Source organism: Lactuca virosa, chromosome 8 (assembly GCF_052849685.1).
Source record: "Lactuca virosa cultivar CGN04683 chromosome 8, Lactuca_virosa_CGN04683_v6, whole genome shotgun sequence".
Taxonomy (NCBI): domain Eukaryota; kingdom Viridiplantae; phylum Streptophyta; class Magnoliopsida; order Asterales; family Asteraceae; genus Lactuca; species Lactuca virosa.
In genome coordinates, this window is record NC_136433.1 from 115,079,257 (window position 1) to 115,094,159 (window position 14,903).

General features: G+C 39.0%; 1 protein-coding gene across 1 annotated transcript; it reads right to left on the minus strand.

Annotated features, from left to right (window-relative positions):
- Positions 1-2,266: 2,266 nt before the first annotated feature.
- LOC145130747 (uncharacterized) lies at positions 2,267-3,538 on the minus strand. Its single transcript, XM_079065517.1, has 4 exons — positions 3,041-3,538; positions 2,709-2,958; positions 2,356-2,615; positions 2,267-2,296 (listed from the first exon to the last, which is right to left on the minus strand). The coding sequence occupies exons 1-4, from the start codon at positions 3,536-3,538 to the stop codon at positions 2,267-2,269; spliced, it is 1,038 nt and encodes a 345-aa protein (XP_078921643.1).
- Between the last annotated feature and the right edge of the window lie 11,365 nt (positions 3,539-14,903).

The window sequence follows — 14,903 nt, forward strand, 5'->3', positions numbered from 1 at the left end:
TAAATTCTCCAAATTAGAAGGAAATTAGGAAAGTTAGGAGGGAAAGTGATCCATCCATTTCCCTCCACACTTTTCTTTTACACCCCGTTCCCGAGTTCAACTTAACGAGAGAAAGGAAAGGAAATGAGTGGAAATGAGAAGAAAATAAAAGAAACTGGTGTTTCCAAGTTTCATTAAAGGAGGGAAGTGGAAGGAAGTGGAGGGAAATGAGAGGATCACTTTCCCTCCTAACTTTCCTTCCGATTTGGGAGGATTTGGAAAGAAAGAACAAAATGATGCATTTTCCTTCCACTTCTCTCCAACTCGGGAACACAAAAGAAAATTTTGTTTTCCTTTCCTTTCTCTTCTTTTCTCTCGTGACTTTCTTTTCTCTTCTCTTCTTTTCTTTTGTTAAACTCGGGAACGAGGCGTTAATGAAACTTGGAAACACCAATTTCTTTTATTTTTTTTCTCATTTCCAAATATTTTCTTTCTTTTCTCTTGTTAAGTTGAATTCGGGAACAGGTGTAAAAATCGATTAGTTCTATGTTTTTTTTAGTCTGACAAAAGATTGGAAAAACAAGTGATTTAACAAAATTATTCTAAAAACAGTAGATGATATAAAAATATGTTTCATTATTCTAGTTTTTAATAAAAGACAAAACTTCAAAAATGGTCCCTGTGGTTTTCAGAAATATCAAGTTTAATCCCTAAGTTCAAAAAACCTCACAGATAGTCCTTGTGGTTTCAAAACTTTTAACATTTGGTCCTTCCGGCTCACTCCGTTAGCATTTCACCGTTAACTCATTTTTTAATAAAATATTGCAGGGGTAATTTCTTCATTTCAGTTGTAACATTCTCTCTTTAAAAGACATTGCATGTCCGATTTTTGGGCAAACCCTTTACCTTTATCAGTCATCATCTCCTCTCTTCTCCCTTCCACTGTTGCTCGACCGTTGCACCCTTCACGACATCCAATCGCTTCTGATTCAAAGATGGAGACTTGCAGATGTGGGAATGAAGCAATGAAGATCACTTCATGGACGGATCATAACCCTGGAAGACAATTTTGGAACTGTACAAGATGTGGGTTCCTTCAATGGTCTGATCCTCCTATGTGTGCTAGGGCATTGGTGGTGATTCCAGGTTTGATAAGATCAATGAACCGATTGGAAGAGAGGGTTGCCATTGTGAGTGCAGAATTGTGTAACTACCGATTGATGTTGTTTTGTTCATGGGTGTTCTTTTTTTGGTTTTATTTTAATCTCTAAGTATCTTGTGAAAGTTTGGATGGTAATGGAGTTTTGGTTTTTGGTTTGTAACCATTGCAGAGTTTTTTTTTTTTTTTGATTTTAATCGAGTAGGGGTTTTTTGCTTTCAGTTTATGTAGGGGGTTTTGGAGTTGGTGTTGTTGTATTTGGTTTATGTATCAGATTAATGTGTAATGGAGTGGTAATAGTAATGATAATAGAATGTAGTTTGTTATAGTTGATTGTTCAATTTCTTGAATGTTTTCATTTGCAATTGAAATGTACAATGTTATTAATTGATCTGTGAAGGGTAGTACACAAAACATGTTAATTCATTACCAAAATGTGCATACACACCATTACATTCAAAGTTTTAAAGTTCTTAACACAACCATCATACTAAGTTTCAAGACAAAATAAAGACCTACAACACAAGCATGACTTAAGTTTCAAAAGACCTACAACACAAGCATTACATGCAAAGTTTTCAAGTTCTTAACACATCTTCAAACAAGTACACATGACTTAAGTTTCAAAAGACCTACAACACAAGCATCCTAATAACTACTAAAAATAGTTTTCAGCCCCCTCCAACTTCACCACTGCCTCCCTGCCCTTTACATGTTCTGGAATTGTGCCCTTTGTTATGACACTTTGAACAAGTGACTGCCAAATATTTCCTGCTCAATCTACCAGCTTGGCTGTTTGGCTCATCAACACCCCTCCTTCTCTTCTTCTTAGGCCTCCCAACCTACACATATTGATATACTATAGTTAAAATTGAATTCATTCCATGTTCACATGTATACTATATATTTAGTCTAGTTGAAATACAAACCTGTGTTTTATGTTTTGGTGGAAGTAAAGTGAATGGGCAGTCACTTTTAGGCCACATTGAACGTCCATTCAATGGATCAATTTTGTTGAAATACATGGCTTTCCATGTTGATAACCTATAGCAAGGATGGACCCATTCATCAACATGTGGGGCATTTTTACCATTTTCAATTTTGTCCCATATAGCACAAACAACATGTCTACATGGGAAACCTGTAATCTCCCAAAACCTACAAGTGCAACTTTGGTACTTCAAGTTTACCACATACTGGTCTTGCCATGTGCTTGCCACTTGGTACTTTCCTGCCCCATTGTATTTAGCCACATACTTAGCTGCATCAGTCTTAATCTTTTCAAACACTGTAGTTACAGTAGGGGTTAGAAGTCCTTCACACTTATCTATTTCCTTTTGCACCACACATAACCTCTTCATGAGATACTCTCTAATATACTCTAAGCAAGTGATAATAGGTTTATCCCTACCTTCATCTAGCTTAGAATTGAATACCTCACAAAGGTTATTCAACAAACAATAAGTATGTTCCCTTCCTGAATAATAGATATTAAGAGAAGACAATTACACATATAGTAAACACACAACAGGGAAGATTAACATTTATCAATAAATTTCTAAAAACTTACCACTAAAGTGAGATTTAGCCCAAGTGTTTGCTGGGATCTTACACACCCAAGCATGAGCCTCTTCATTGATCTTCTTCAACTCATCCATTGCTCTGTTAAAATGATTTACTATTGTTGCTCTACCACACTCCCAAAGCTGGTCACTTAAGTCTTTTCCTTTCCACTGTTTCTTCATGTTTTCCTGGATATGCCTCAAACAGAACCTGTGTTCTGCACTAGGGAATACCTTCTCCATTGCTGGTATTATTCCCTAAACAAAAGTCAATGTATGCAACAGCAGTTACCTAAATGTATTTAGTAATGGTACCAAAAAAAAGTTAGTTGATACACACCTTTTGTCTATCAAAAATGAATGTAAAGTTTGAATTTGCTCCAAGATCCAGATCTTCTCCTAACAGTTCCAAGAACCAGGTCCAACTACTTGTTGATTCTGTCTCTACCATTGCATATGCTACAGGGTATATGCCATTGTTTGAGTCCAACCCTACAGCAATTAACACTTGCCCAGGGTAAGGGCCCTTCATGAAAGTACCATCCAGACCTAGAAAATCTCTTAACCCAGATTTGAATCCTAACTTCAATGAACCCAGGCAGACATATATTCTTCTAAAAGTTCTTGTGGTAATAGACAGGGAGGTTTCTGGATACACATCAATTCGAACTGTTGTACCAGGATTAGTGTTGAGCAGCTCCAACACATAATCCCTCAAAAATCCATACTGTACTTGGTAGTCCCCACTAATGATACGTTCAGCCATTGACTTTGCCCTAGCAACCTTTTGCAATGACATTCCTACCTCTAGTTTCTTGCACAACTCTTCGTGTAACATTCGGATTCCCAGGTATCTTATTTTATGTAATTTTATTGAATATTAGAGAGGGACTCGGCGAGTAGACGCTTAAACTCGCCGAGTAGGAACGACGTTTGCTGACTGTATTAAATGAATGGACTCGGCGAGTCCATGCGTGGACTCGGCGAGTCCGCGCTGTTAATTGAAACCCTAATCCTCGAGGCCTGAGCCCTATTTAAAGGCCTTTATGGCCTATATTTGCGGCCAATGCACCCCAGAGGAACCCTAGAGAGAGCAGTAAGAGAGTTGAGAGCAAAATGAGGCTATTTCTTCATCTTTTTGTGTGGTTTGGCTTGAAGGAAGATAGAAGCACACATCTAGAACGTGAAGGGGACTGGATCTGAGCTAATCATCTTGTGGTATCATCTTTGGAGGTATAAACCTTTCCCATTTCGTGTTATATTGATGGATTTCTTGCTTTTAGGGTTTTTACCCTCATTTTATGGAAGATCTAGAGAGTATGAGGTCCACTTTGGGATTATGACATCAGATCTGGACCCATAGAGGTCCAGAGGACCTTTCCCACTCCGCTTTATGCTGATTCATGGAGGATTGGAGACTAGGTTGCCATTTCTAGTGTTATTTCTCCATTTGAGGCTTGATATGGGATGCATGCACGTAAAGGTTGCACCTTTACGTGACTTTTGAGTGTTAAAAGGATGGATCTACTGTTTGGTGAAGCAGATCTGACCTCAAGAGATCTTTTGAGGGTTTTCATGGGAGGAACTCGCCGAGTCCATAAGGGACTCGACGAGTCGAGTCGGGTTGCCCCGCGACTTGCGACCTGTGACGACCCATGGAGCACCGGGTTGACCAGCGAGTCCTGGGAGGACCAGGGACGTAGAGTACAGACATGTACTCGCCGAGTCACTCTAGTGCACTCGGCGAGTCCGGTCAATGTTGACCGTTGACTTTTGTTGACTTTTAGGGTTTAGTCAGTGGTTGGTCTTATGAGCCATTAGAGGGGCAGATTGGTCTTTTGCCCTTCTTAGAGAACTTATAGAGAGGGGTTGACCTAGCCTTTAGAAGTTGTATTAATTAGAGTAATTATTTATGTGATTAGGCGAAGGCTAGCGCAGTAATTTAGAGTTCGAGATTTACCGACTCACCCGAGGTGAGTCTTCTCACTATACTTTACCTTGAGTGGTAATATAGCTATGTGATAGAGTATCTTGTATGTTATGTATGTGAGGTGTTGCACTGTATTATTTCTATGTGATATATGCTGTGTGTATTCCAGAGTTACAGAGTTAGAACCGGAAGGTTCACAGAGTTAGGACCAGAGGGTCCACAGAGTTAGGACCGGAGGGTCCACAGAGTTATAGCCTCGAGTGGCTAATATGTGTTACATGTGGTATTTTGGGGAACTCACTAAGCATTTATGCTTACAGTGTTGTGTTATGTGTTTCAGGTACCATTGAGGATCGTGGGAAGGCGCCGACATGATCAGTACACACATGAGGAGCTTTTTATACTTGTGATCTTGGGATATGTTTTCTGGAGTGTTCTGTGATACAATGAGATTTTTATAATATTGTGAATGAAATTATGTTTTTAAAATGTGAAAAATAGTTTGAAAAATTTGGACGTTACAAGTTGGTATCAGAGCCTTGGTTTGAGGGATTCGGATGCACCGTCGAGCGCATTTGAACTCAAACTGGGGATTTGAGGAAAAAATTTCAAAATAGAACAAATTTTTCTAAAAAGAGTAAAAAGATTTGAAACAAGCAAAGCAGAGCAGTGTGTACGATCAGCCAGCGCCCGAACGGTGATTTCCCAAAATACCCTTACATTATGCGTTATGAGATATTATGTGATATGATATGCATGCTAGAGTAGGCTAGGTATTACTATTAGGACTAGAGTGGCTTGATCTGTGATGCCTTAGCCTAGGAGTTACTGCTACTATGAGATGCTTCGAGAGTAAGTAGGTAGCAGCGAGAAACTTATGAGTGGTTTACTAAAGAGTAGCCTGAGTTTAGTGAGATATGGAGTACTGGTGACCTGGGATCCAAGGAGGAGGACTTAGGGTGAATACTGATGCGGTGTGGACGGTAGTATAGGGCCCGTGCTACTGAAGACACCGGAGCAATGCACACTCTAAGTAAGAATCCTTTGGGTGCTATGAGAGCAAGTAGGGTCGAGTATCGAGTGCGAATATACTCGAGCGAGTCTCTGATTCCTTTTGTGTTGTATTTCAGAGACATCATGGTTGGGAAGCGCCATCACCCAGGGGGCAGTGGTACCAGTGGTACCAGTGATGAGGAGATCCGTAGGCTGATTCATGAGGAGGTGGCCGCGGCCATCCGAGCCGAGATACCAGAGATGTTCGGGTCTATCAAGACCACGTTGATCGAGACTTTTGATGAGCGGTACGCTGCTCTCACTGAGGCTGCTGTTGCTGCGGCCACCGCAGCCGTCGCTGCTGCCAGGTTGCACGGGGGTGACTCGTTGTTGTACCGAGAGTTCAGCAACACGAAGCCACCAGAGTTTGATGGGACGCAGGATCCGATTGCTGCGATAAGATGGGTTTCTGATATTGAGGGATGCTTTTATACGTGTTCTTGTCCGGAGCATCTGAGAGTTCGGTTCGTACTGAACCAGCTTCGCTTGGGAGCGAAGGACTGGTGGAAGTTTGTGACAGCGCACTACACACCTGCAAAGTCTGTCGCAGTAACCTGGGAGAGGTTCACCGCTATGTTTCGTGATGAGTACGTTCCCCCGGTGGAGAGGGAACGTTTGGCTTAGGAGTTTCTGACCCTCAAGCAGGGTACTGAGTCTGTTACTGTGATCACCAGGATGTTCCATGAGAGGGCGATATTTTGCCCTGAGCACGTGTCTACCGAGCAGGCACGTATGAGTCGGTATCTGAGTATTCTGAGGAGGGACATACGAGAGTTCGTGGCGAACTCGTCATACCGGACGTTTGCTGAGCTTCAGGCAAATGCCCGGAAGAGGGAGATAGAGCTAGAGACTCAGGCTAGAGAGGAGGCGGAGTCTCAGGAGAGAGATCGGTGACCGGCACAGTCCCAGCCGGCAGCCAAGCGGGCCAAGCCCGCCGATTCGAGATCAGGGAACCAGAAGGGCGCACTTGTGGCAAGTGCGGCAAGGGTCACGAGGGAGTTTGTAGAGCAGGGTCTTGCCACAAGTGTGGAAAGGAGGGGCACATGGCCAAGGATTTCCCCAAGGGGTTTGCAGTTTATTTTCACTGCAACCAGACCGGACACCGGAAGGCAGAGTGTCCGCAGTTGCGAGGGTCGGCCCAAGGAGCTTCTCAGGGATCTGTCCCTGCTGCCGTGCGAGTTACGGAGAGTCGGCCAGTGAAGGCCGAGGCGCCAAAGGCTCGCGGGAGAGCCTTCCAGTTGACAGCGGAGGAGGTCGGCGCAGCGCCTGATGTCGTGGCTGGTATGTATTCTTTCATCTGCTTATTTTGGATTGTGGTGTTATGCTTATATTGTGTTATGCGTAGGTACATTTCTTGTGTGTTCTGTACCTGCTTTGGTGTTATTTGACTCGGGTGCGAGTCGGTCTTTTGTGTCGTTAGCCTTTAGTCAGCACATCAGTACTCGTCGAGAGGCGTTGAGTCGACCTTTGCGAGTTTCCATAGCTGACGAGAGAGCAGTGCATGCCACTGATGTGATTCGAGGATGTGTACTCGAGATCTTCGGCGTTGAGTTTCCGATTGATTTGGTCCCGATTGCTATGGGAGATGTCTGTGTCATCGTGGGCATGGACTGGTTGAGCAGATTTGGAGCGGTTATCGACTGCGAGCGACAGCTGGTGACCATACGAGACCCTAGTGGGGGAGTTCTTACAGTTTATGGCGAGGGTACCCGTTCTGGGTTGGCATTTTGTTCAGCCGCAAGAGCGAGGCAGAGTCTACAGCAGGGCTGTAGTGGGTTTGTGGCTTATGTGGTGGATACGAGAGTAGGTGCAGAGAGACCGAGGTCGGTCGATGAGGTCCCGATAGTGCGTGAGTTCTCGGATTTTTTCCCCGAGGAGTTGCCGGGTGTGCCTCCCGAGAGGTAGGTGGAGTTCCGTATCAATTTGGTTCCGGGGGCAGCGCCTGTCGCCAAGGCGCCCTATCGCCTTGCACCTCCAGAGATGCATGAGTTATCCTCGCAGCTTCAGGAGCTGCTGGGAAAGGGGTTTATACGGCCGAGTAGCTCGCCGTGGGGAGCGCCGATCCTTTTTGTCAAGAAAAAGGATGGTTCACACCGGATGTGCATTGACTACCGGGAGTTGAACAAGTTAACGGTCAAGAACCGTTACCCTTTGCCGAGGATCGATGATCTGTTCGATCAGTTGCAGGTGTTGGGTTTTCAGCATTCTAACACTCCTATGGTGTACATGCAACCCTATAAACCTTGGATCTATGTTTTCTCTATTATACATGCAAATATTAACTATTCCAAGGTTTCATCCTAACTAGCATATTATGAAGCACCTATACTACAAAGTTCTAGTTAGATGACATACCTTTTGATGTAGTTTGATGTCTTCAAGCTTTAAGAGCTTAGCCCCAATAGTGTGGAAGCCTCAAATGGAATCACAAATCACCAAAACACCTTGGAAGAACTTGAGAGAATATGTATGCACACTAAAATCGGCCCACTCTTATTTTCACACACTTGTGCCAATTTTGTGAGCCAAGGACCCCTTTATATATTATGGAGGATTAGGGTTACATCCATGTAAACCCTAATACCCATGACATTTCATTTACATAGGATCCATGGGTTAAAAGCTCCATGGACCATCCATGAAAGCTTAGCCCAACCTAAATGAACTTGGCCCATTCCATATATATAAGAGTCCATATTTAATTAGTTCTTTTTGATCACTTAATTAATTCTAAATTAATTCTTGATCAATACTAATTAAATAATATGTTCCATATTAATATATTAGAACTTATAATATATTAATATAAATCATAAATATACTATTCTCAAAAGACTATCCATATAAATTGTGCCGGTGAAGTGCAACCCAAATGGACCATGCCGGGTCGGGTCAAGTACATACCAAATATAGTTATGGACTTAGACATTAATCCAACAGTCTCCCACTTGGATAAGTCTAAAACTATTATTGAGTATGACTTCAAAACCTAACTGGCAATCGTAGCTCTTAAAGCCGTTGTCGAACTCTGACCTTGTCAATGACTTGTCCATTAGATAAGGGATCATATATTCCTCCATTCTAGATATCATATCGACTGAGACATGGATTATAATCATTCTCTCTGTCCATTTGTTGTTTCCCGATTTTCGATTTATGATGACTGACTGATTGAACAAATCAAATCAGTCCTGGCTTGGCCAAGCACTCACATGTGTCATCGCTAAATCATTGAGGGGCCCACATATATCGCTTTTATCCCGAAGGTAAAAGGAATGGATAAACTTCGACTCATATGGCTTGTTCTACTACTTGTTGAATCATACACAAAGGCAGGTTTTATAACATCGAGTTACCAAATGCGTTTTTGTGCAATCAATGTATAACCAACTCATAGTAACAACTCATATCTCTAGGTTTGAAGAATATAAGATATTATCGTCTCATGATCACTCGTGATAAAATCCATGAAGTGATTCAAATGAGCGCGGGTTGAATCCAATACTCAGAACTTATGAGCACTCATGAGTGTTGTAGCACCACTTTGTCCACCAACTTGGACCTCTACAAACCAACCCATGACAGTCTTGATTCATATCTACTTCCAACATATGACCGACTGTGGATGGTTTGAATAACTTAATCATTCAGGAAGAGCGACTTAGTTATTCTGGAAGTCAAAACATGCAAAGTGAAACACAAGAATAAATGAATCAAATATGGTATCAAACCCTATGAATATAAATAAACACTTTTATTTATCACCATACTGATTACTCATTATTCATTTTTTCGGTTTTATCAACTTTATACTTGAATTAAAAACACTAGTTGTGCCATGCTCCAAGCATGTACACTATGTTTTTCTTAAACAATAGCTTTGCCATACACCCAGTATGCACTCTATGTTTGTATATGATCCTTACTTTGTGAAATAAACCAATTGAACATAATTTCAATGATTCTAATTTCACACTCCCAAATCCTTAACGAAAAATGTGAGAATTTCAAATTCCTATCATTTATCGAAATCTGTTTAGATTTTAAACTTATATGCACTGACCCTCCTGTAATGAATATGTACAAAGTCACAAAGACTTGTCAACAGTCATTATAAGGTATTCCAATGGAGATCAACTCCATGGAAACTAAGTCTCATATTCAAAGTACATTGCTTTGGACATGCTTCTTGCATTAAGTTTTCTAATCTTACACAGATAACTTCCACCTATGGAGACAACTCCATATTCTCATTTTGACTATCACTTCTGAATAAGAGATGCCTCTTTTCAGAATATGTCAATATGGTCCTTCCAAAATTAGCACTATACTTCCAACTGTCCCTGAGCAACCAATCTTTGGTAAACCTCAGATTGTCCTCGACAATTGCTTAATCATTTTAGTCATATCCAATTCTAGACCTTTTCCCTTCTTAATGCCTCTGGGCATTTGGAAAAATTTAGAAATGACAAATATTATAGCACATGCAATCGATCCTGTACCCAAAGCAAATGGTACACGATTCATGATGTCTCACATAAAGACATGATTCTAGACCAGTCTTTTGCTACAATATTTTTATTTGCCATGTTTTCAAAATTTGACTATGAAGAGGGATGCCGTAATCATAATCGAATTTTGTGAACGCAATATATAGAATTTCCTTAAGTTGAACCAATCCAACATGAAATTCATATATATATTCTTGACTAAAGATGATTAAGGTCTCAATCTAAGCCTTTAGAACTGAAATGAAGTATATCCTCTCCCTTAATTATAGCAAAACAACTTTTTCAATCCCTGCAGCCTCACGAATTGAAACTTTTGTTTTCTATAATTAAAATTGCTAACTTGCAACACTAACAATAATTATCATGCTCCCACTAACATGATGATTATTAGCATAACACTTATGCTCCCACTAGCTTTGACATGTACTCAGAAATCAGCTGGACTTCTAGAAATCAATACTTTATTGACTTTCTTACCAAAGTTCAGATTTCTGATACGAGATGCTTTGATAAAACTTTATCAAAATCATACACCTTTCCTTAGATAGCATGCATGTGTGTCTAAACAATTTCAGAATTATGAAAAGGGATGCCGTAATCATAGTCTCAATTGTTTAGACCTTTTGCCATCTGCTTCAAATCTACTTGGTGGAAGTGTTTCCTCACCATCATTTTTCATGAATCGGAGAGAAACCTTATGACCCTTAGATTTTATGGTGTATGTGTTCTTATCCATGTGAATCGTCAAAACCATAGTCACAAGACAAGGATAATGACAAATCCAAACTCATATGGACTGAACTTATGCAATCTTAACTTCTTGCCACCTGGCAGTACAGGGCCTGCCATTGCTTCCAAGTTGTTATGCAACCAATTGAGAACTTTCAAAACTCCTATGCAAAGCCAACTTTAACTGGAATGGGCACATAATATGTCAACACGATAGGTTATAAACCTCAAGTCGTGTGCTAGTGAAGAACCTCAGGTTTTATTCTTGATTAGTTCTTGAAATTCTTTTAAGGATCTTTAAGACTCCCACTATCCTCTTGACATATAAGACTATCTTGCCAAATATTCAAGAGATAGTGCGGATTCTTTATCAAGACAAACACTTCACACAATTGGCCTTAGTTGCTCTTTGTTTTATCGAAAACATCACAACTTACCAATTTCAAATGTACAAGAGTAGGACACTTTTACTCTTACATTTGACAAGTGTTTTAAACCTTTCTTTAATATATGTCACTCAAGTTACAATCTTGGAGTATGACTCTAAGAATTGTTTTGGAACGAAGTATGACTCATCTTCCTGATCTAACCATTTCAACAATTCATGACTCCTCTTCTTAGTCATAAGAATGCACTAAGATGACCTTTAGAGGACTAATTGTGATATGATTTCTAAATCATTAAGATGATCACAAACATGATACTAAAGTACTCTCCCATCTTTTCAGATTTGAGAAAACTTTTATCTTTCTGCCTAATTTGATTCTTCCCATTCGTTCTGCCATATATTGAGACTTTTCCAATGTTTCAGAATTATACTTAAACATGTAAGTATAACCATATTTACTAAACTTTAGTAAATCAAATAGTCTTAACGAGCTTTGTGGTGGACATGACCAGTGCACAAGAATGTGTACTCGATCCCTTTAGTCCTTCACTTGACTCCTACATCCATGTGAACAAGTAATTAGTCTTGATTTTCCAATGCTTGAAAGTTCTCATTCATCATACTATTCAACTTGCATGATTCCAAGTTTCGGTCCAATTGAAACTTGGGCGATGAGGAACTTTCCTGATTTGGTAAATTTAGACACTACCACAAATGAAAGAATCAAATCCATTTTCCAATATTGGTGTCAGTGGAATCATATAAGCAACAATTTTCCACAAATGCCATTGTAAGGATACTTCAAATAAATAAAATTAAACATTTTTCTTTTATTTTAAAACTTTGCGGAAAAACTTATCCTTACAATCCACATGGAAAATTGTTGTTATCTATTCCTTAGCAATATATCATAACTTCTTAAGCAACTGCTCAAAATTCTGATGCGATCGAAATCCACATTCGCAATCAGAATCAACATATACTTCCTTTAAGATTTCTCTCTATTCTTTAATTCTTAAAACATCAACATGTGACCCAGTCACATCATGTAATGAAGATCTCAGAATAGAACTTAACAGAGTTAGATAATGGGCTCTACCTGATGTAGAGTCAAACTTATTGACTTTAACATCCTTAGGTAAATTTGGCAGCTTTGCAATCAACGCCCCTTCCTTTGGCAAAATAAACATATGGACCCTTTGGTAATGGGACTATCTCAGACTTAGCCTTTCTCTTTACCATTTGGTCAACCGGGTTGACTATGGCCAATCCCTTTCCATTGGGAAGAGAATGCTTTTTCTGGATTTCTAGTGTCAGCATTGTCACTGTCCATAAAGTTTTTGGGAAGTTGATCTTCTAATCAAATTTGCTTTACTATCGTTCCAAATCATTGCTGATTCAGCAACACCAAGCAAATAGATATGATCATTAAGGTTCATGTCATAGTCTGTTTCATAGTAGTCCCAAAGGAACTCACTATGTGACTTAGAAAGTGATTGAACATCCAACTTTCTCAAGACTTTGACACCCAACTCTCCCGGCTTGTCAATATGTGACTTCATCTCTAAGATGTGATCACACATAGACCTTGCGTGCCATTAGGGCTTGAGTGACCTTGAACTTGTGGGTTAGGGAGAATAATTGGAGGAGGTGGAGGAAGAGAAGTATGACTTCCATGAGCCAAACTCGGGAAGTCATATTCATTAGGAAAGCTTGGTTTGGGAAGATCATTGTTGTCTAAACCAGACATCAACAATGGGAGAAATTCACGTAAAGTTGATTTAAGTCCTTAATATAACACCCAATATGATATATTAAGGCTAGGACCCAACAAACTATTTTATAACTTGGAAGAGGGATGCCGTAATCCAAGCTATAAAATATTTGAAGGTAGGTGAATGACGATTCACCAATTTCCACCAAAGATAAACGAAATGTATTATTAGGTTTTAATTGGTTTTGAAACTCCTAGATTCTTTTGAGATTCATTGAACTTTTCAATGGCATGTTTCAATCTCGAGTGTGCCCTTCAGGTTTTGTGACTGGGATGCCGAGGATCACAAAACAAGGTGTGAAGTAACCATGCAAATATACTTGGTACCCTTAATATTTACCCCTCAATCGATGTGCCGGTTAACCACACACGCTCCAACGATACTATGATAAACATTAAGTTACCCTTTGCCTACCTTGTTAAGTCCAGGTTAGTGTGCCGGTTAACCACACACGCTCCACTAACAGCTTAAACAAAGTGCAAAGTGTAATTTCATGGATTAGCACCTTATTCACATTTTCCTAAGTAACTAAGATTGGGAATTTATAAGTATTTAGTTACTTAGTATTTATCATTATACTTATAATGAAGGGAGAATTATAGTCCTTGTCCTACCTGTTCGGCTAACGACCCTCCACCGGTCAAGGAAGCGGTGAGTGAGAGTGGACACCCATTAAACTGCCATTTTATAGGCAGTAACCTTATACCCCCTTATAGACCGGCTTCGTGAATGATGCCTACTAATGGTAAGACGACTTGCTCTTATACATATAATATATTAAACTTTTAATATTATAATAGTATAAGGGTGTATTTTAGACATTTAAAATACTTGGTGGTTTAATCTATTAATTAAACTAGACTTTTAATTTAATTAAACTCAAACCATATATTTATGGATTTAATAATACTCTTTTAATTAAACGCTTTAATTAACTATTAATAAAGTCCATAAGAGTTAATTTGAACTATTCAACAAAACATCATAATTCCAATTATTAAATTCAAAATTAAAACCATTTAATTAATTGTTTAAGTTATGAACCCAAGAGTTTTAGAATTCAATTCTTTTTTTCATAAAAAACTTTTCTCAAATTCCAAAACTTGAGGGCAAGTTTTGTAATTCTTGAAAACCTTTGGATTCCATAACTTATAGAATTAATGGTGTTTTATGATGAAACTTTCCATGTTCCATAACTTAAGAACAAGTTATGGAATTCTTTAAAACATTAACACCAAATTTTGTAACTCCATAAAAACTTTGAATCAATTTTTTTTAAAAAAAAACTTCCATATCCATAACTTATGGAAGTTTCAAAAACCCTTAAGATCACAACTTTAAAAAAAACTTTTGAGCTCCAAAATTTTATGACAAAATATGTAACTCCTTAAAACATTTAGATCAAACTTTTAAAACTAATAAAATAATCATATCATTTTATCTTTTACTAAATTTGACCTAATTCAACTCATATAACAAATGATTTAAATTTTACAAATAATTCGTTTTTCACAAAACATGTAATTATCTTAAAATTTGACAAACGTCATGTTTTTTTTCCTTTTTTTTCAACTTGAAAATAAAACATTTGCATCAATATAACAGAAAACAACCCATTGCTCTGATACCACTGTTGGGTTTTCAACATTCTAACACTCCTATGGTGTACATGCAACCCTATAAACCTTGGATCTATGTTTTCTCTATTATACATGCAAATATTAACTATTCCAAGGTTTCATCCTAACTAGCATATTATGAAGCACCTATACTACAAAGTTATAGTTAGATGACATACCTTTTGATGTAGCTTGATG